Genomic DNA, 23,592 nt, shown 5'->3' with positions numbered 1-23,592 from the left:
CTCTTTTAAACACACTTCACACATACACTCACACACACTTAAAGACCCATTATCCACTGGAGGCTGGTGTTAATCCCTCAGAATGAAATTAACAGGCTTGCTCTCAGGGGAGGACAGACCTGACCCTTAGAACGCAGAATAACCTTTAACGGGTTATTAAAACAGGGAGAGATAGCAGATTGAATTAATGCTACAGGGCTTAAGCTCGAGTTTGTAGCGTGGCCGAGAATTTAACAAGAAAGACTGGGAAAGTTTATCAAAGAGGAAGATTGGGAAGGAACTTTCTGAAGTAATGAGTTTAGAGAATCGTGGCCTTCAGCGGATTTGTTAAAGGTGCATCAGGCACGTCATTTTTTGAAAACGCTGTCAAATTAACTGATATCTTGATGTGGTTAATGAGACCATGGTGGAGATGATTGGGCTCTTTTGTCTCATCTCAGTGAGGTTCTTAGTGTATCTTAAAATTAAGACTATATATGCTCCAAATCCGACTGCTTTCACTTTAGATAATTGTGCCATTTCACTAAAACAAAGTAAAAAAAATCGTCTCCCTTACCTCTGGTGTCTAGCTGTTGCCTGGGTCCAGGCAGAGTCCGCCCATGTCACAGAGTTGACAGATTCGTCTGGCATCAGGACATGAAACTGGTTACTTGGTTAAAAACACAGATGAAGCCAAGCGTCCAGGGGGACTAACAATAGATGAGAGAAACACATGAGGCCACGCCCCCACTCCGGTGAAAACTGCCGGCTTTTACTGGCGGTAAATACAAATCCTGTCGTAATCTGTCCTGATTTATCTTATCTTACGTTAACCGGCCTGGAAACCTCCTGTAATGGCTAACGTCAGTCAGGCAGACAGCTGTATTAGGTCGCTGCAGAGCGATGATCAGTTAAATGGAAAGAATCAAAGAGTCAGGGAATGTTTGTCCATACAGTTTACCGAAGGAGGAGTGGGTAAAGGAGCCCACTCAGTGTCCAGAGGTGACATACACACACACTCATTCCTACCTCATTGAATCCCCAGGTAATGCAGAACTATGACAACGATCCCTTTCTCTGTTCTTAATATCCTGTCGTTTAGTTTAGCTCTGTGGAACAAAACAAACAGCCAAGGCTTTGTCCACCTCAGGTTAAATCAGGGTGGAAATGTTCTGTCTTTCTCTCTCTGACACACACACTTGCTGCATCTTTTTGACATCTTTCTGCCATCATTCTATCAATAAATATGTAAATATTACTCGTATTTCCCCCAATGTAATCAAATTATAATGTAATCAAATGTATAATTAGTTTTTTTGAGTACTCACTCCTGTTTTTTGTACTAGCGCCTATAGAACACTGAGGTCTTCTCCTTTGTTTTCATGGGCGAGGATCTTCTATTAGCCACGGTCGGGGCTAACACCATTATCAAGCTGTGTTGCAAACCTCCGCAAAATGACTCGTTTCAGTATCAGAGTCTGATCGATTCGGTCCAATAACATTTTAGAATAATCTTAAAGAGCCCCACGATTTAATGATTTTAAAGAAGAATGTACGTCTCTCTGTGCCCTGTGATAGACTGGCGTCCTGTCCAGGGTGTACCCCGCCTCACGCCCGATGTCAGCTGGAATCGGCTCCAGCCCGCTGTGACCCCGACAGGGACAAGCGGTTGAAGATGAATGAATGAATGAATAAAAGAAAGTTAGCCTGCTGGGACCGAAAGTCTCTTGTGATTAGTTTGGGAAAGTTAGAGCACAGGCAATGTCACACTGAAGATGGAAACGTAGTGTAACTAGTTAGACAGTTTTGTCTGATATCAGGCTAGTCTGGCTATGAAGTTTTTATTTTATTTGGGATTTGTAAAATCTGTCTCTCTAATATAATCTACCCCTTGTGTGAATTCTATATTGTGTTCTCTCCATCAGGGTCCCAGACGACTCAGACTCTCAGTCCGGGGTGATCAAACAGCGGCAGAACTGTCTGGAGTCTCGCAAGCTTGAGGGCCAGGAGCTGCCCGTCCTCACACTGGCTCCCTGCATAGGAAAAGAAGGTGTCCCCACCATTAACCAGGTGGGTTTGTTACAACATCATTTTGAGCCTCAGGCATTTCATTTCCTGCAGTCTGGTGAATTTTTATGCAGTAACTTGTATTTTTATTTTGCATCTATTTATAGTGGAAATGTCTGTATTTCAGGAAAACACAGGTGACGATTCAAAATCTAAAAATATAATGGAAAACAAAGCAGTAAGGCTCTCAGGCATCCTGTGTTGCTTTCAAATATTTATTCTCCAGTAGATCAACTTTTCTCATTTGATGTTACCCTGCTCCTGAATCAACCCACATGTAGACATGATTTACTCTTCCATCATCTTCTGCGTCTTATGTTTGGCAAAGTAACCTCTTTAAATGTGTATATGTCATCTGTTCACATCAATGATGTATTAATCATTTTCATTAAACATGAGTTGCTGTGGCAGCCACGCTGTTGATAAGGCTTTCTAACGCGGAAGCATGAGAAAAGAAGCTCCATCATTTCACCCTCCAACACTCCTGCTGTAAGGCCGCCGTGCAGGACTCCTCTTCTGTTCTCCATGTTGTGCAAAATACACTCTGAAATCCAATTTGAGCGGCCAGTTTGTGCGGACTGAGACGCATCTGTAGAAATCCCATTGGAATTGTATTTTAAACCATCTGCGATTGCGGTTTGAATCTGATTTGCAAAAGTTTCCTTTCACGTGTGTTTACGCCTCCATGCCGGTGTCAGCCATGACTAGAGGCATTATCTTTTCAGGTCGTCTGTGCGGTGTATCTCAGGAACCCCTTTTTTATTAAACGTCCACTTGGACTCAAAGATAAACTGATTGGATTTTGGAGGACAAAGGTCAAGGTCACTGTGAAATCGACTGCATTGATCTGCTGTGCTGCCGGGTTGAGGATGTGTGTGAAGCATCCACATTTCCTTCAAAGTCTTAGCTACCAATATTATGTACGTCTGGACAGTTTGGGTGGAAACCGCAACGTTACTGGTTGGTGAAGGCATACAACTGCAAGGCAGTAATTCTACTTTTTTTTACTGTCCACACTTTCTAAAATCAATCTGGATACAATCAATCATAGGTCGGCATCTGTGACGGCTGCAGTTCCCCTCATGGCAATAAAAAGATATATATATTTATATATATATGAAAAAAATATACATTTTCTCTTTTTCACTGGTCTTCCACCTTGGGTCAGTATGAAACAGTAGTCCACTGTTGGTAATATAGGAGTGTGTGTGTGCGTTCTGCCTTCCCTCCGCCATAATTAATACCCGCAGGATTCTCATTATTCTGTGTTTAGAGCGAGTGTGGAGGCTGTGCTCCGCCCTAACAAGCCGCCTCGCAGAGATCGGACATGTCAGCAGCTGAAATGCCTGAAGGTTGCAGAGGCTGGCCTGTGAATGGAAGGTCGTGGGTTGAAATCCCTGAACTCACAGGGAAAACCACTGAAATGTGTGTGTGTGTGTGTGTGTGTAAAACTTCTCTTATCAGCTACTGTAGAGAAGCCCTGAAGGAAGGCTCTTAATCCCTGTATGTCCATGTTCACAACTCTGGCTTGAGCTGAGAGAGGCTCCCAGGTGGGAAAGTTTTTTAACATAAAGAATTGAGTTAATTGCTGTCAGTTTTTCCCTTGGGGAGAGAGTTTTCCCCTGGTGTTTGCAAATATCCTTAACCAATCTCATTAAAAGAAAGTAAAGGATTTATTTCATACTTCCGTAGTTGTTTGGTAACCTGACTCCGTGGGATGGATTGATTCTCATTTGCTCAGCAAATCCATCTGGGAACTCTGGTTTGGAGATCTTTTAGGAAGGGGCAAAAATACAGGTTGCTGATTGGATAAACCATCTGTCTATCACCAACATACGGGCCAAATCAACCAATCAGTAAGTGTATGATGTACTAACAGTGTCGAGACAAGCTCAGAAAGTAAACAACATTGGTGAAGGATATTTGCCGTTTGTGTAACGTGAATTCATGGGTTAAAGGCACAATTTCAGGTCGCTTCTCGTTGCGTCACACTTAAACCTGCCTCAAAACCAATGCTGATTGGTTCGATCGCTTGGCAAACTTCTCCAAATTTTCTCCGACACATGTCACCAGACTGATCTGCGAGTAAAATACAATGGAGCTCAAAAGATCAGGATGGTCTCGTGGGGCTATTAGTTTTGACCATCATTCCTATCAAGTTATGATTATAATCACCACTGAGCGCTGTTGATAAAAGTACGACGCAGTCTAGCAGGGCAGCAACATGTAACACACTGTAAAAAGACCTATGTCTATTTCATCCTAACATGAAACAAGAAAATGTGTGCTCATAACTACAGTAATTACAGAATAATTATTCAGGAGAATGGTCTGAAAGCTCAAATGTTTACAATAGACAAATTGAGTAATAATTTAAATCTTCCAAGGAAATTTGGTAAAACTATGATTAATTACAAACTGGGATCATCCGACTGATGTTCCCTGTCATGTAGGACTGCAGAAATATACTTTATAGCTTTAAAGAGACCATATTGATCATGTTGAGACATTTCCAGCAGCTGCAACAGAGTCGATTAGCAGAACACGTGTAAGTGATCTGAAACAGTCGCTGCAAACGTGAAGATTCTGCTTTCAGTCGTTCAGAAACAAAGAGAGGATTTCTTTAAAGACACCAGCATTCACATACAGGGAGAACACAACAGAGACCAAACAGAAAACTCATACGAGCAGAAAACAGACCTGAACGCTTGTAATGTCAAATGTATTATACCGTACCATTACAAGTTTCTACAAGTATTACAAAATGTAAGCTGTGTGAAGGAGTAGGTGGGTGACGGGCATGAAATGTGACCCACTGAGCCACAAAAACATCATTCTGAACACAATTTGGCCCCAAATAAGTGCAAAAGCATGAAGCTGTTTCATTCCTATTGTTGGATGCAAATGTGAGCATGAATACAAGGCAACTTTCTCATAAAGATACAGCTTACATTCACATTTTTGTGGATAGGGTCAACGTAAGTGCACTTGGTTTTTAACCTTATGTACCGGGGGGGGGGGGGGGGGAGCACTGACCTGCTTTCTTTTTTCATCTGCAGAACAGTAACTCTGATTACACTAAAGCTGTCTAAAGTATCGACTTTCTCTTTACCATGTGTTTAAAATAATATAATCTCCATGAATTATACATTCAATCGCATCGAAAGTTCCAAAGCTATTAAAAAAACGGATCTACAATCAGATTTTCAACCCACACGTCCATGTTTTTTACATGTTATTACTGTATTTGTTTATGTTGGATTTATTCTTAATTTATACAGTAGTGTTTGTGTTTTATGGTGTTTTTTTTATCCTTCATTTATACAGGGGACCCCCACAGAGACCACTGTATTTACCCTACAAATACAAGCAATAATAACCACATTATGAATGTGTTAAGAATATGGCTACGTAAATTAGTTTACTGTTATCATTATTTCAAATGTATTCCGTGACTTTTTCTGTACCAACACTGTGCAAATTGTTCATTCAACTTGAAAAAGGTATTAAGTATCATCTTTTTTATTCTAGGATTACAGTGATTTTTAAAACGCTGGTATTGTGACAGCCTTAGATTACACTAATGATCTGCTTAAACACTGCTTCATTTATTGAATGTATTATTATTTATTTCTATATGTAATAGCCTTGTTTACATCATGTATTTACTTAACATTCAGTCTGCCTCTCATCACTCTGCTACATTTAGTTGTGTAGATGGTTTAGAAATACAACAGAGGCTCTGTGCGTCTGATTAAAATAAAATAAGATAAGATTAGACCTTTCACCACCTGGGATATTAAATATTACTGCAGCACAAGAGGGGAGATCTAAGGAGAATGAACACGATACTGATCATAAAAATACACATCAAGAAAAAAGAATGAGTCATAGTTAGAAAACCAAAAATACAACAACAGTGCAAGTAAAGTATATATCTGTGACAAATAAGATAAATATGATGTGAGTAATATGCATATTGTTATGCATACATATAAGAAGAATACAAAAAAATATAGAAAATAAATATAACATAGGAACAAGTATAACAAAGTATAGGGATGATATAATGACTCTGAGATGTGAATATAGTTCATATTCAAATACGCAGTAAGACAACTGTTGTAATCATAGTGTGGCTCTACTGCTACTACAACACATAATAGTAACGATGATGATAAAAACAAAATTGATAACAAACTGGACGGTTTTGAGATGAGCGAATGTTTGACCATAACAAACTAACTATGTCCTAACGTGACAGCTTCAGCAGCAGCTCCTCCCGGGGAGGCTCCAGCAGAGAAGATGTATTGAGCTACAGCGCCAATTAACCTCCAATGTCATTCTCTGTGCTGCAGTTCAATAAATCAATCACATGGTGAAATAAACCCTGCAGCGCTGAGTTATTCAAGATAAAACTCCATAAATCATAGAGCTGCTTTGAAAAGGACTCCCACTGTCCCCTTCACCAACCAACCCTCATCACCCTCCATTACTTCATTATGGGCCGACGAGCAGCCTTACAGCAGCGTGATTATGGTCATAACTGGTGAAGATGTATTAATGTGTCCCTCCGAATGCAGGATAAAAAAAAGAAAAATAAATGAAATAACTGTTGCATAAGAAATCACTTATTATAAGCTGTGTGTGTGTGTGTGTGTGTGTGTGTGTGTGTGTGTGTGTGTGTGTGTGTGTGTGTGTGTGTGTGTGTGTGTGTGTGTGTGTGTGTGTGTGTGTGTGTGTGTGTGTGTGTGTGTGTGTGTGTGTGTGTGTGTGTGTGTGCGTGTGTGTGTGTGTGTGTGTGTGTCAGATCTGGTCCGCTTTGGTGTGACCTCTATACTGTCTTTCCTCTGAGGGTCTGGAAAGACACACACACACCACACAGATACACAAGCACCGAACAGGTTGAACTGACCACAGATCCTGTGAGCTATTATAATAACCCTGACCTAGTTACACTTTTTGTGTGTGTGTGTGTGTGTGTGTTTCTCCTCTCTGCTCTTATTTTCTTTCCTAACACGTTTTTCTCCTACATGATTATTAATACATCCGGCCGCTGTTTCTTTGAACCTTGACCTCCTTAGTGTGTGTGTGTGTGTGTGTGTGTGTGTGTGTGCATGTGCGCGAGAGACAGACATGTCAGAGTGGTTATGAATACACATCAGCACTGCTGCTACCACAACACCCTGTATGTTTGAATATTTTAGAGGTTGCATTTTATACACTATAACAGATGAATATACACTATATTTTTCTCTCTTTTTCTTTTGTAAATGTGTAATATATTATCCAAACACTTTTATTACAGTGGACTATTATTATAGCATAATAAAATATATGGAGAGCTCTTATTTTTAACAGCTCGACAGTTAAAATCTATGATTTGTTTTCCTTAATTACTCTTTTCCATATTGCTCTTTTCCTTCTCAGTTCGTAGAGTCTGTGGTGTTTAAGTGTCTTAGTTAAGCCTGTTTGCCCCAGTGTCTACGAAATGTTGTATGTCTAATTTTAAAAAGAGACACATGCATGTTTTTGTATAACTGTGCCTGGAATTTCTAAGTGTAGAGCCTTGTGACCCGTAAATACAGTATTCAGAACTTTTATTTGAGTTATAGCTGCATCACAATTTAAAATACTGCATCACAAGTAAGACAATTGCACTCAAATGTATTTTGCTTGTGTAGCCTAATCTCTTAGTCCACTATGAGACCAAAAGTTCTGTTGAAAAGCAGTTTTTCATGGTTAGGCCCATTCATTCAGATGAAGGGAAAGCTCAGGGCTTCAGCATATGATGATGTTTTAGACATTAGTGTTCTTTCAACTCTGTGGCAACAAGTATGGAATCCCTCTCAATCATCACTTATGAGTGTCTGTATCTGCAGAGACGTTGCCCTCTGCCTGGATTTTCTCATTTCTTGATATTTTGCTGTGTCCGGGATGTTATTGGGCGGCGACCAAATATAACAAGGCAAAGGCTCGTTCCAAAACGTGAGCCAGAGAGAAGGGTCCGACTTTGAATGTTGTGTTTACAACCCCCAACAGACAAACCTTGCTCATTCTGCGTTTAACACAGATGTCAGGTAATGTGGTGCTCTTAACCCGTGACGAATGACTTTATCTCCATGACTGCTTATCAGAAACAAAAAACAATTCCAACCCGGCACTTGGAAATGTCAATTTTCAAACAGACAAACAGCATTTGAAACGCTGAAATGATAAATCTTTTTTTTCTCTCTCTCCTGTATCTCCAGGAGTGGCTGTACACTCACGGGCAGCAGATCCGACAGCAGCAGCACTGTCTGTCTCTTTCCACCACCTTCCCTGCCTCCCAGGTCCTGCTGATGCCCTGCAACATGGCTGACGGCAAGCAGGTCTGCACACACGCACACACACACACACACACACGCACACACACACACATATTTAAGTGGTGTGTAGCTGTAGGCGAGTAACTGCTGTGTATCATGTGACTGATAAATTAATCTAAATGTTAATTAATCTAAAGCACAATTTGTCTAAAGATGATCATTACACACACACACACACACACACACAGGCTGCAGGGGCAGATGCTTGACACTTTTTTGGACAGGCAGCTTGAAATACTCTTAACACACACACACACACGCACACTTGTCATTACCTGACCACTGGGCACCTTGACGGCATCCCAGAAGCCCCTGCAGTACAGAACCACCTGACAACCAATAAATCACCTAGAGAGAGAGAGCGAAAGAGAGAGAGAGAGAGAGAGAGAGAGAGAGAGAGAGAGGAGGAGAGGCACAGGTAGAAAAGGTGAAGCAAGACAGACGAAGGGGGAGAAGGAGAGAAAGGATGGGAGGGGGTGAGTCACAGGAGAGAGAGAGGTAGCTGAAGATTAGCTCATTACACCTCACCAACTGTTCAGTCTGCATGGAAAACGTGTGTGTGTGTGTGTGTGTGTGTGTGTGTGTGTGTGTGTGTGTGTGTGTGTGTGTGTGTGTGTGTGTGTGTGTGTGTGCGTGCGTGCGTGCGTGCGTGCGTGCGTGCGTGCGTGCGTGCGTGCGTGCGTGCGTGCGTGCGTGCGTGCGTGCGTGCGTGCGTGCGTGCGTGCGTGCGTGCGTGTGTGTGTGTGCGTGTGTGTGTGTGGTGTGTCTGTGTGTTAATTACATCTGTAGTCTTGTAATGAAAAACAAATCTACTGGTTATGATGGAAGAGAGACATGAAAAGAGTGTGCATGTGTTTTTTTTTCCCGTGCATGTGTTTGTGGTGACTCACTCTGTGTGTTGTTGTTGTTGTTATTATTATTATGATGCATTATTTGTGAGTCACGAGTGACGGCTGAGAGAGATGAAGTGGCCCGAAAGAAAGTAAATACAAAGGAGGAGGGAAGAAAAACAGAGATAAGGAAGTCAAAGAGAGAGTGGAGAGACGGAGAAACAAAGGAATAAATGAAGAGCTGACTATTAAATGAGAGTTGTACCCCCCCCCCCCCACACACACACACACACACACACACACACCAGAGCCTGTGTATGTGTTGTGTTTTTATTTTAGCAGAGCTGATGAAGCATATCACTGTCATGTTACTGAAACTAGCAAACCTTTGTACCAACACACACACGGTGCTGCTACATGTGCTGTGTTTCTGTTTGTGTGTGTGTGTGTGTGTGTCTGTCTGTCTGTCTGTCTGTCTGTGTCAGAAGGCAGGAAGTAGAGCGATGATAGCTAATTAAAGTGAAGATCCACTGGAGAAACACAGCCCAGAGCTGACTCACAGAGAGAGAGAGCTGCAGAGTGAGGTTAAATTAAGGATAGAGAGAGAGATGGTGAGGCTGATGGGATGAGAGACAGACAGACAGACAGACAGACAGACAGACAGACAGACAGACAGACAGACAGACAGACAGACAGACAGACAGAAAGTGGTGGTGACAGGAGAACAAAAGAGAGAGAAAGAAGTAAAGTCAAAGTGAAAAACTTGGAGCTATGATGTGCTGTGTTCTACAACAGTTATGTGTGTCTGAAGTAAAGTTAAACTGAATACAGAGAGGGCAGCCACTTCTCAAATTCAAAAGCATCCAACAATCGATGTCACTTCCTGTCACAAACTTTTTCAGTCAAACAGTGCAAAGTGTCTGCAGCCTGGAGTTCCAGAGCTGCAGCAGCTCATGTTGTTGTGGTTTTTGGCTCTTCACCTCCTAAGATAAGATCAAATAAACTTTATTATGACAAAGGAAATTGGTCAAAGGCTAAAAGCGCTGAGTTCAGCTGCACATAAACAACACACACAGTGACAAGACCAACGATACAACGATGAACACAATAACACAATAGAGCTGACATTATTCTGTCATGAGGTAAGTGCATGGACGTATTCTGAGCCAGCGGGCACCTGGGCACAGACATGTCAGAGGCCCCCCACTCTGTCTAAACAGGAACACGACACCCAAAGTCAAAGAGTCGACTTTTAGTCCTTTTCTAGACATTTTGTTTCTCTTTGTGCTCATTTTACCTCCATATTTACTTGTTTTGTATGTCTTTGTTATTATTTTGCATCTTTTTGTGGTGGCTTAGCATCTATTTGTAATCATGTTGTATCTCTTTTCTAGAGGTTTTGCATCTATTTGTTTTATGTTTTGCATGCTTCTGTAGTGGTTTTGCATCTATTTTTAGACATTTTGCATTTTTTGCATTTTTTGTCATTTTTGGTCTCTTTGTGGTTATGTTGGTTGTTCTCTGTATACTGAGCCCATGGGCCATGGTTAGCTGTGTTGCATATTGCACCATACTTCTAAGTAAACAGCCGAAGGGTCCAATCCGGCGCACTGGATACATTTGCAAAACGTGAAATTTGCAGCAAAATTATTAATTCAAACTTTTCCAAAATGCCAAAAAAATATATGTCATGATTTCAATTTATCAATTTGAAAACTAACCCCACCACCAACCGAGTAACCACAGCTGTCTGAGCCGGCATGACAGTGGACATGGTTACTGCGTCAGATCAGGAGGTCACGCTGCCTTAAGGTCCTGGCGTGACATGTCCAAGAGACACATCAGACTGTGTGAACCCCGTCCAATCACACCTTCTGATCTTTGTCGACCGCCATGACGTGCAGACACGATTGAGACAGATTTGTGGGATCAGGAATGTCAACAGCCGTGGCATCACAGAGCGTGCGGGTAGAGAGAGGACAGAAACATTCATACGTGCTGTCACATCCTCGTGTTGAGGAGTGTGTTACAGTCACTGAAGATCGGGGTTAACCGTAATTCATCAGGATGGATTTTACAGCTGATTCATCGTGTTACTTTTCCATTTCACTGCACTTTTCTGCACCAAACAGAGCGTAATCAGATCATTTTATGCAACAACAACAACAATTCCAAACTCATGGAATTCCCCTGAAGTAGGAAACCCAAGAAGAAGTCATGCAATTTGAATACCCACAGATTCAGGTCTGTCCAGCTCTGTTCAGACCTGGCAGTAACATGCGTCCTGGGTGATACAATGATAGCCGGACCGCTCTAAGGCTGAATATCGTCACTGATTACCTGAATCGATTCAAATCAATGTCCCGATTCGATTTCCGATTCCATTCGGTATCAATTCGGCTGTTAGCGTTATAAAACCAATATTTGCTTGGATGTGAAAGACATTCACTGAGAACTGGCCCACAGTCCAAAAGGGCCCCGCCCCCGCTTTTCAACATACAGTCTATTTGTTGGTTAGTTTCTTTGTGTTCACCCTGTGATGACCTGTGTCTGATCCCGGTGCATCCTGGGACCCAGTCTCCTCACTGTCCCCCTGGGAGTGTGATGTAATGTTTATGTACAGTATGTAAAGAGAGAGATGGGGGTATTGTAGAGGGGGACTGATGCAAAGTGTTATTCTCTCAGGCCGACGTCAGCAGTGCTGCAGCGCTCAGTAATGAGGTGAATACTAATTGATTTACTTTTAATTATCCCTCCGTCTTTTTTTCAATTAAAAAGCTCCGCGGCTCGTCGCTACAGTGTGATGAGCGTGTCAACGCCGCAATGGATCCACAATGCAACGCCACAAAGCCTGTGTGTGTGTGTTGTGTGTGTGTGTGTGTGTGTGTGTGTGTGTGTGTGTGTGTGTGTGTGTGTGTGTGTGTGTGTGTGTGTGTGTGTGTGTGTGTTGTTAGAGGGGCTTACAAGATCAAGATACATGACAGTGATACGCTTCAGAGGCCCAGTAAACACAATACGGACACTACCACTCCCTACCAATATACACACTGATACAGAGATATAAACACACACACACATCAAAACATGTGCACACTCAAATTACACACACACGCAGTCACACCAAGATACACTTACAGATATGTCACACTCACCCGATTGTCTCTCGTGTCTCTTTCCTCACTTTCTCTCTCTCTCTCTCTCTTCCTTTGTTTTTATAATTCTTGCTCTCTCTCTCTCTCTCTCTCTCTCTCTCTCTCTCTCTCTCTCTCTCTCTCTCTCTCTGAATAATGCCCACACACCCAAACACACACACTGCAAACTGTGTGTTAAGTCAGAGGCTCGCTGGATAAAAGTAAACGTGAGGAGACGTCTCCATCTAGTGGTGACTGATGAGAATCACCAGTTTTCAAACCTTTTTATTGGGCTGAAAAACATTTTAAATACAGCATACTGTTGCGTCAGTGCTCATTTCCTTTTATAAGAAAGAAGTTTAAAATGAGATTCCCAAATATAAAGCAGGACATGTATTCTCAAAACTATTAACAGCACTAAAAGTTGCTCTGAGAGCGTCTTCTTCACAAAGCTGCTGAGGAGGACTTTTACCGAGGAGAAGTGCTGAGCTGAGAGAAAGGACGGGCTGTTGTTGGTCTCTGTCAGAAATACCACAGGTCATGAAAGCTGGGTCATGACCGAAAGAACGAGGTCGCGGGTACAAGCGACTGAAATGGGTTTTCTCAGGAGGGTGGCTGGAGTCTCCCTTAGAGAGAGGGGGAGAAGTTCAGCATCCGTGAGGAACTCGGAGTAGAGCCGCTGCTCCTTTGGGTTGAAAGGAGCCAGTTGAGGTGGTTCGGGCATCTAGTAAGGATGCCCCCTGGGCGCCTCCCTAGGGAGGTGTTCCAGGCACGTCCAGCTGGGAGGAGGCCTCAGGGAAGACCCAGGACCAGGTGGAGAGATTATATCTCCACACTGGCCTGGGAACGCCTCAGGATCCCCCAGTTAGAGCTGGTTAATGTGGCCCGGGAAAGGGAAGTTTGGGGTCCCCTGCTAAAGCTGCTGCCCCCGGGACCCGACCCCGGATAAGAGGTCGAAGATGAGATGAGATGAGATGAGATGAGATGAGATGAGATGGGATGTTGTCATATCCCAATAAAGAGCTTTTAATAAAGAGCAGATAAACCACTGACTAGTCTCACATGTCTGACATGATCCATGTTAGAAGCGTCGTAATGATCAGACTACGATAAGCGTGGCGATAGTGAGAGGTGCAAACAGCAACCAAACTGGACACAAGAACAGCTGTGACTCCTTGACCCCCTTGTGCATTAAGGAAAGACGTTATTACAGGAATATTTAGCGAAAAACAAAAAAGTAGCGATCCTTTTTTAAAAGCTCAGTATCATTGAAGGTTTCTAAAATGTTTACACGATTACGAGGACGGTTGTCTGCAGCAGCCATTTTGTGATTGTTTGTGATTGGTCCTCTTGACTACTACTACATTTTTCTATCCACTTCTCTAATGATGACTCTGATGACTGGGGTGTTTCTGCTGTGAGGTCTTTTTTCTGTTGGTGAAGGCGACGTCTTCTCTCTGAGCTGCAGTGGTTGTGTGTCACCCAGTTCCTTCTCTATATATTCTGCATATTGCATACTTCCTCGGTTGCTTAAAGGATCATTTTGGTTTAATTCAGCCTGGTGTATTTCCCATAAAAGTGTATATCGTGGCTCTATTAACACCACGCTCACCCTCCTGTGAGCAGAACAACATGTAGCCTACATAAGTGGTACATCTCTCCAGAACAAACATGTTTTTGACTTGAATCACTTCAAACGCTCGTCTCTGAGGAAGGGAAACACAAAAAGAACTCGCCTGAAACGGCCATTATGGTTTTGATGAGGATGACTTCAGATCTCAGCTCAGGTTCTGACAGATTCATGTTTCTTTGGGTTTTTGCACCTGGGCCCTGCAGAGCGTGACCCCACAGCTCTTTGTCTCGTCCCGCCGCAGGTTTCAGCATCAATGAGATCCTCCGAGCAGCACCTCATAAAAACTTTAATTACTGCTTTGCTCGCTGCAGTATTAACTCCTTCTACTGCGATACAATTTGAGGGTCAATAGCAAGCTATAAAAATCTAAATAACGTTGTATAATTTGATGTTAGAGCAGTAAACTCTTACGCTTTTGTAAAGAAGTATCTTGTCTAATCATTGTTTGATTGCATGTGCACTATTACCCTCCACAAAGAGAGGACGTGGGAAGACAGTATTTTCTGAGCACTTCCTTTGTTCTTGCCTGCAGCGTTGGCAGAAGTCGGGGACTCACCTGGAGCACCTCGTCTCTCGGTTCTGTCTGGACTCGGAGATGGCTCTGGACGGGATGGATTCCTCTCGGATGCTGGTCATCAGCCCGTGCGAACTGAGCGCGTACACACAGAGATGGGAAGTCCCCTTCTCCTGACCCCTGACCCTGTGACTTTACCTCCACAAACCTGCCCTTGTCGCCCACCTGCGGACTCAGAGACCTGCGCACAGACAGCTGCACTGACGGAGTGAAGAAGATGCATGAGCGCGTCGCGTCAGGGCGCTGCATTGATGGAGGCTGTACGGAGCGTTTGTTCAGACTTTTTGACGCCTGTTCGAGTGTCAAACGTGGATCTGTCGGGTTAATAAATCCCGATTTACTGAAGAGCTGTGCTGGATTGAGACATGACACACATCAGTTTTGTCTGGAGATTAAAGTGTGTGTGTGTTTGAGGCTGTTTGGGGAAGAGTCGAACCAAGTGCACCTTAAAACCCTGACCTGTCAAAGAACCCAGAAGAATATGTCTTTTAATCTTTTGCAATGAAAGTGATTTTGTTTTCTGTCGAATTAAAAACAAGCACAACTCCAGTTTTTAGTTTACTTGGTCTGATAACCGTCCGTCTGTCTGTCTTTAGTGACAGTTCATTCAGGAAGACTTCTGTGCTTCTCGTTCACTCTCTCTGTGTCTCTTTAGGCCTTAACCAGCAGACTGTGGGCACTCCATGCTTCAGCTAAACCAACCAGATTTTCGCCACCATCACTTTGAAACGGTTCTCCTCACTGCTGCTGTCAGTTGTCATTTCAGACCTCCACATCTCATCCCACCCAGCTCCACCCTGCTCCATCACGGGGATACTCCTGTTCTCGAGGCATCTCTAAACCCCTAAAATGTTAATGACATCACGATGGGATCTAATCGCCAAAGACTTTTCACATTTCTAAACTTTATTGTGCACCATGTCAATAAATTCATTTCACTTTTAAATGAAGTCTCTCCTGATTGAACTGGGATTCTCTGTAAAGGACCGTCGTCGCCGAGAACTAGAACTCTAACGATGTGAGCATCCACGCTGATCAACGATAACATTGTTCGTTCCTGCCGAGCCCAGCGTGTCCCTCGGCTTCTGCTTTATTGTGTTTCTTAAATGCATCAGTCAGCTCACATCAAAGAGGCTAGTCAGAAAGGGCAGAAACAACATTTGCAAAGCTTGATTTAGCCCTGTAAATGCTGATGCTTTTGGATTGGCTGTCAGTGTTTCTATCCTTCATGAAAATGTTGTGAGATGAATCCCAAAATCGTCAGTGGTCGACGTTATAGTTGTGGTGTGGAGAACAATTTAAAAAAAACTATATATTTACAGTTATCGTCATAGTAATTTCACACCCAGTAAGTTACAAGACAGCTCATAAACCCTCCTTTAAGACCCACAGACCGCTTTGTACGAGAAGAAACCAAACGATCGAACAGGGGTAAGTCCAGATGGATGGTTTCTATACAGCTCTAAAAACCACACGGTTATCTATTCTGTGAGTGGAGAAACTTCCCTCTAGGTTTCTGTTCTGATGTTTGCAAAGTGGATGAGATATTTTGTTGCTTATGTGACCGTTCCCAGTAACACCTTTGCGTACGGCAGCAGATTTGATGGCAGAAGTAGAAGAAAGGAGGAGAAGGGAAGACAGAAAGGAGAGCTGGCAAGGCCCGGCTGAGCTCCTGCTGCAAAGACACAGTCACACACTCCATATGAAGAACATTTATAACTGTAAGTGTGAGCACAGAGAAAAGGGCTACAGGTGTACATACAGTAGAGACTAACAAACTGAAACAGAGCAGCATGTCAGCAACACATCTCATACTGTCTTCTGTGTTGATATGCATGTGAGCATTTTTCTGCCCAAGTTCTGTTTGTTAACTTTATCAAACTGAGGCGGAAAGCTTTACTCTGAATGCTCCTATGATGCTCGTTCACATCACTGTTTTTTTTTAGAGGATTTATTAAAGTGTCGCTGCTGTTTGAGGTTTACTTTCAGGACAAAACGTGTCCACTCTTGATGCTTTTCCAGAATGGGAATGATGATTAAAAGTAACCAAACATTTTCACTTGTGAGCACACTGAGGGAACATGAGGTCGTTGATGACGGACAAACTGCAGCTGCTGTGGAAATCAGACCTTTGACCCTCCAGTCTTCTCCTGGTTTTACATTTCAGTAAACATGACTCAAAGCAACAGCAGGTCATCTCTAAACTTCCCTAAAAATCATGTTCAAGTCACTTTTTCAAATGATGCATTTCTAACTTCTGGAAACAAATGGTTTCCCACTTTTTCTTGTGTGTTTGACATTGTCCGCTGTATCACTTTGATATCCTGTCTGACTCCTGAATAAAGGTTTTATAACGACTCGCTCTGTCTGATTATGATTAAAGGGACCGGGATGTTTGCATGGCAAACTGAAATTTGCATATTTTACACACACACGCACACACACAAACACACACACACACACACACACACACACACACATACACACACTCACACACACACATAAACAACACTCACACACACACATACACACACACTCATGCACGCACGCACACACACACACACACACACACACACACACACACACACACAATTAAAACCAATAAGCTCAAAGTCAAAATGAATATAACATATTAAAACATATAAAACCACCTCTTCATTTTTATGAAACACCACAATTGGAGTAAAACGTTCTACATACAATTTCTCTGATGATATTATTACCACTGTTACTGTAACCAGACAGATATTACCACTACCAGTGGTGGAAATACATGACTAAAACAAGAAAGGAATAATTAATAAGAAATATGTCTACTTAAGAGATATAACAGTAAAATTACTAATCTTGGCACAATTACTACCACTATTGGAACGCTACTGCTCCCACCGTACACAACTTCACAGGCTCCTGCAACTAGGAAAGGTAGAGGTATACAACTGTGGATATATGATGTTTTAATAATTACGTTTAAAAAGTGCTGCTCTGTCTAATAAAGGAGAGGACATCATTCTGTCTTTATTTCATCTTTTATGGGGATGTGTGATTATTTACATCCAAGTAATCTGGTTTCACAGCAGTGGAAAAGAGCTTTACATCAGTAAATGACTCAAGAGAAATGGGATGTGGGGAGCTCGTGCAAAATAAAGCACAGGTGGGACACACACACACACACAAACACACACATACACACACACACACACACACACACACACACACACACACAGAGCAGTAAGACAGAAAGAGCGAGAGGGTGTGTGTGTGTGTGTGCGCGCGGAATCTTCTGCTCTTTAATCCGTTCCTAAAATCTTGACTTCAGATTTAACGGCACGTAATAACAGAAAATGTCGCACATTAGCAGCTGACATTTGATCTTTATAAAACAGTCTATAGCTGCATCGTTGTCTTCGAGAAGAGGCTCGCTTTTACGTAAGTACAATGACCTTTTCCATTTTGCCATTCTCATTTTCTCGAAAGATGATCTTAAAAAAAGGAGAGAACGTAGCGACACCCATATTTAATCTTATTCACCGTATTGCGGATTTTAACTATAAGTAGTGATTAATTAAGTAAGAAATCGTGACATTTCAGTGTGTTCTCGGTAAGTTTCCAGACGGGTCGCTATTATCCGCCGTACCGAGGTGGCCTGTAGTCCGCTTCCTCATTTGTGTCGTAGCGTTCGATACTGTGAAACGGCTCTAAAAGACTACAAGTTCCAGCGGGATGAAGAACTTGATAATGCTTTTAGAAGCTCTCGGACATTTGGGTATTACTCGTTTTAACCACCCATACAGTGATACAATCGTAAAAACACACGTTTATTTCAGATTAAAGGCGAGTATTTTGTGTTGTTGTTTTTGTTTATGTTGCTAGAAGGCAATGGACGGTTAAAAATTATACCAATATTTAGCTTTTGCTTAGCATTTCGTTTCTAACTGTTGTTTTTTCCCATGTTTTTTATTTTGGTATGCTTTCCCTCTTATTGTTTTTGTCCAAGCATCACGTCATGTAGTGTAGTCTACTTCAGATAAATTCTTACTCTATGGTTACTCTGCTCGTCCAGTCGCTCCTACTGTAATCGACTGCAATGCACCATTTTACAGTAAAACCTATGAAAAACGAGTTTAGCTGGAATACTTGAAGGCAACACGGATCCTCGCGGCGCCTAGGCATACGTCATATGTCGGCGTCTCAGAATCTGCTGCTTGTTTTGAATTCAGTTAAAACCACCCTCGACCTAAAACGTTGAATATGTACGCTGATAATGATTTGTGGAGATGGATCCAAACAGAGGCATAAACGATGTGTTTTCAGTCTCCGGAGAGAAGTGAGTTAACGTGAGGGAGTCACGCTTAAACACAAACACAACAAACATAACTGGAGTCGATACCTAACCACGTCCCGAGTTAACTGTTTCACACGGATAAGTGCTAGCCTAAAGATTATAGTCATAACAGATTAGCCTGCTGATCCTTCAATCAACAGCATGTCTTCAATAATTGCTGCTATTGTGGCCGACGGAGTTTGATTTTTGAGCTGGAATGAAAGTAGATGTGGCTTTTGCACTGATTTCCAATATGAAAAGTCTTTGTTTACAGAACATAACATAGTGAATAGCCTAATGCAGGATAAAAGCAGTTATATGTTTGTGTGCACTTAACATACTAAATGTGTGGTGATTTCCACAGTTTTCTATGATAGTAACTAAATATATTTGTGTTTTGGACTGTTGGTCAAACATTTGTAGACCATGTCTTATTTCTGGGACTTTTGGTAGATTAAATTAATCAATTGATTAATCGAGAAGAAAATTGACATATTAGCCGTATCAATCCTACAGTGGAAACCAAGTTAAAAACCCAATAAGAACTGTGACTAAACATTCTAGAACTGTGACTTAACATTCTAGAACTGTGACTTAACATTCTAGAACTTTGACTTAACATTCTAGAACTGTGACTTAACATTCTAGAACTTTGACTTAACATTCTAGAACTTTGACTTAAGATTCTAGAATTTTGACCTAACATTCTAGAACTGTGAGTTAACATTCTAGAACTTTGACCTAACATTCTAGAACTTTGACTTAACATTCTAGAACTTTGACTTAACATTCTAGAACTTTGACCTAACATTCTAGAACTTTGACTTAACATTCGAGAACTTTGACTTAACATTCGAGAACTTTGACTTAACATTCTAGAACTTTGACTTAACATTCTAGGACTGTAATTTAACATTCTAGAACTGTGACTTAACATTCTAGAACTGCAACTTAACATTCTAGAACTTTGACTTAACATTCTAGAACTTTGACTTAACATTCTGGAACATTGACTTAACATTCTGGAACTGCAACTTAACATTCTAGAACTTTGACATAAGATTCTAGAACTTTGACCTAACATTCTAGAACTTTGACTTAACATTCTAGAACTTTGACTTAACATTCTAGAACTTTGACTTAACATTCTAGAACTTTGACTAAACATTCTAGAACTTTGACTTAACATTCTAGGACTGTACCTTAACATTCTAGAACTGTGACTTAACATTCTAGAACTTTGACATAAGATTCTAGAACTTTGACCTAACATTCTAGAACTTTGACCTAACATTCTAGAACTTTGACTTAACATTCTAGAACTTTGACTTAACATTCTAGAACTTTGACTTAACATTCTAGAACTTTGACTTAACATTCTAGAACTGTGACTTAACATTCTAGAACTTTGACTTAACATTCTAGGACTGTACCTTAACATTCTAGAACTGTGACTTAACATTCTAGAACTTTGACTTAACATTCTGGAACCGCAACTTAACATTCTAGAACTTTGACTAAACATTCTAGAACTGTGACTTAAAATTCTAGAACTTTGACTTAACATTCTAGAACTTTGACTTAAGATTCTAAAACCTTGTCCTAACATTCTAGAATTGTGACTTAACATTCTAGAACTGTGACTTAACATTCTAGAATGGAAATGTAACATTCTAGAATTGTGATTAAACATTCTTGAACTGACTTTATCTAGAATCCAATGTCCCATGATGATCTCTCAAAATGATATTCTATCATATCTGCAAATACCACTAGAATGTTCTTCTCCTAAACAAATTACTTATAGAATATTAAACATCATTTTACATACAGTATCATGTTGTACACTGTCAACTAATTCTAGAAATGAACTGAGTGAAAAGGTCTTTATAAAAATCATGTTTAGTATCAGTCAACTGCTGACCATTTAAATAAGGAATACATGAAATAGCTGAAAAGTACTGTATATTCAGTATCAGGTGATTAGTGGTCATTTAAAAAAAAAAAAAATGCCTACAATTTCTATATCGACCGAAGCGTCATTTTCTGCATTATATGTTCTGTCAACAAAGACTTTTCATATTGGAAAGCATATATGCTGATACTATTATTCCTGCCAATATTGGCCAGTGGATATTTTATAAGCAATTAGTTGATTATTCAATTAGATTATCATCATCATATCTGATCATTTCTTCAGACAGAAATCTTCAAAATTCACTTCCTAAATGTGTGGTGATTTCCACAGTTTTCTATGATAGTAACTAAATATATTTGTGTTTTGGACTGCCTTCAATAATTGCTGCTATTGTGGCAGACGGAGTTTGATTTTTGAGCTGGAATGAAAGTAGATGTGGCTTTTGCACTGATTTCCAATATGAAAAGTCTTTGTTTACAGAACATAACATAGTCAATAGCCTAATGCAGGATAAAAGCAGTTATATGTTTGTTTGCACTTAACATACTAAATATGTGGTGATTTCCACAGTTTTCTATGATAGTAACTAAATATATTTGTGTTTTGGACTGTTGGTCAAACATTTGTAGACCATGTCTTATTTCTGGGACTTTTGGTAGATTAAATTAATCAATTGATTAATCGAGAAGAAAATTGACATATTAGCCGTATCAATCCTACAGTGGAAACCAAGTTAAAAACCCAATAAGAACTGTGACTTAACATTCTAGAACTGTGACTTAACATTCTAGAACTGTGACTTAACATTCTAGAACTGTAACTTAACATTCTTGAACTGTGGCTTAACATTCTAGAACTTTGACCTAACATTCTAGAACTTTGACCTAATATTCTAGAACTTTGACCTAACATTCTAGAACTTTGACCTAACATTCTAGAACTTTGACCTAACATTCTAGAACTTTGACTTAACATTCTAGAACTTGTACTTAACATTCTAGAACTTTGACTTAACATTCTAGAACTTTGACTTAACATTCTAGAACTGTGGCTTAACATTCTAGAACTTTGACTTAACATTCTAGAACTTTGACTAAACATTCTAGAACTTTGACTTAACATCATAGAACTGTGACATAACATTCTAGAACTGTGACATAACATTCTAGAACTGTGACATAACATTCTAGAACTGTGACTTACAGTTCTATAACTGTGACTTAACATTCTAGAACTGTGACTTAACATTCTAGAACTTTGACTTAACATTCTTGAACTCTAACTTAACATTCTAGAACTTTGACTTAACATTCTAGAACTGTAACTTAACATTCTAGAACTTTGACTTAAGATTCTAGAACTTTGACCTAACATTCTAGTACCTTGACCTAACATTCTAGAACTTTGAAATAATATTCTAGAACTTTGACTTAACATTCTAGAACTTTGACTTAAGATTCTAAAACTTTGTCCTAACATTTTAGAATTGTGACTTAACATTCTAGAACTGTGACTTAACATTCTTGAACTGTGACTTAACATTCTAGAACTTTGACTTAACATTCTTGAACTCTAACTTAACATTCTAGAACTGTGACTTAACATTCTTGAACTGTGACTTAACATTCTAGAACTGTGACTTAACATTCTTGAACTGTAACCTAACATTCTAGAACTTTGACCTAACTTTCTAGAACTTTGAAATAATATTCTAGAACTTTGACTTAACATTCTAGAACTTTGACTTAAGATTCTAAAACTTTGTCCTAACATTCTAGAATTGTGACTTAACATTCTAGAACTGTGACTTAACATTCTAGAACTGTGGCTTAACATTCTAGAACTTTGACTTAACATTCTAGAACTTTGACTTAACATTCTAGAACTTTGACCTAACATTCTAGAACTTTGACCTAACATTCTAGAATTTTGACTTAACATTCTAGAACTTTGACTTAACATTCTAGAACTGTGGCATAACATTCTAGAACTTTGACTTAACATTCTAGAACTTTGACTTAACATTCTTGAACATTGACTTAACATTCTGGAACATTGACTTAACATTCTGGAACATTGACTTAACATTATGGAACATTGACATAACATTCTAGAACTGCGACTTAACATTCTATTACTGTGACTTAACATTCTAGAACTGTGACTTAACATTCTAGAACTTTGACTTAACATTCTAGAACTTTGACTTAACATTCTAGAAGTGTGACTTAACATTCTAGAACTGTCACCTAACATTCTAGAACTCTAACTTAACATTCTAGAACTTTGACTTAACATTCAAGAACTGTGACTTAACACTCTAGAACTGTGACTTAACATTCTAGAACTTTTACTTAACATTCTAGAACTGTGACTTATCATTCTAGAACTGTGACTTATCATTCTAGAACTGTGACTTATCATTCTAGAACTGTGACTTATCATTCTAGAACTGTGATTTAACATTCTAGAACTTTGACTTAACATTCTAGAACTGTGACTTAACATTCTAGAACTGTGACTTAACATTCTAGAACTGTGACTTAACATTTAGAACTTTGACGTAGCATTCTAGAACTTTGACTTAACATTCTAGAACTTTGACTTAACATTCTAGAACTTTAACTTAACATTCTAGAACTTTGACATAACATTCTAGAACTATGACTTAACATTCTAGAACTGTGACTTAACATTCTAGAACTGTGACGTAACATTTAGAACTTTGACTTAGCATTCTAGAACTTTGACTTAACATTTTAGAACTT

At 40.2% G+C, this 23,592-nt stretch overlaps 2 protein-coding genes across 3 annotated transcripts in view; both read left to right on the top strand.

Moving 5' to 3' along the window:
• Window positions 1–15,458, top strand: part of galnt14 (UDP-N-acetyl-alpha-D-galactosamine:polypeptide N-acetylgalactosaminyltransferase 14 (GalNAc-T14)) — a 175,776-nt gene extending 160,318 nt beyond the window's left edge. Inside the window, exons 13-15 of the mRNA XM_083934659.1 lie at window positions 1,905–2,049; window positions 8,298–8,417; window positions 14,541–15,458. Of these exons, the coding sequence (XP_083790785.1) occupies window positions 1,905–2,049; window positions 8,298–8,417; window positions 14,541–14,699 (424 nt within the window). The 3' untranslated portion in view covers window positions 14,700–15,458. The remainder of the gene's footprint in view (window positions 1–1,904; window positions 2,050–8,297; window positions 8,418–14,540) is intronic.
• A 2,427-nt stretch (window positions 15,459–17,885) lies between these two features.
• Window positions 17,886–23,592, top strand: part of angel2 (angel homolog 2) — a 32,616-nt gene continuing 26,909 nt past the window's right edge. The window contains exon 1 of one of the 2 annotated variants that reach the window (XM_083933755.1): window positions 17,886–18,011. Coding sequence is in view for 1 of the 2 variants with exons in the window: in XM_083933754.1 (XP_083789880.1) it covers window positions 18,860–18,909 (50 nt within the window). In the remaining variant the exon portion in view is untranslated. Of the gene's footprint in view, window positions 18,012–18,782; window positions 18,910–23,592 lie in introns of those variants that run through there. The other variant, XM_083933754.1, reaches the window with a different exon arrangement.

Source organism: Echiichthys vipera (genome assembly GCF_963691815.1).
Source record: "Echiichthys vipera genome assembly, chromosome: 19".
Classification (NCBI taxonomy): Eukaryota; Metazoa; Chordata; class Actinopteri; order Perciformes; family Trachinidae; genus Echiichthys; species Echiichthys vipera.
This window is presented reverse-complemented; position numbering and strand designations above follow the sequence as displayed.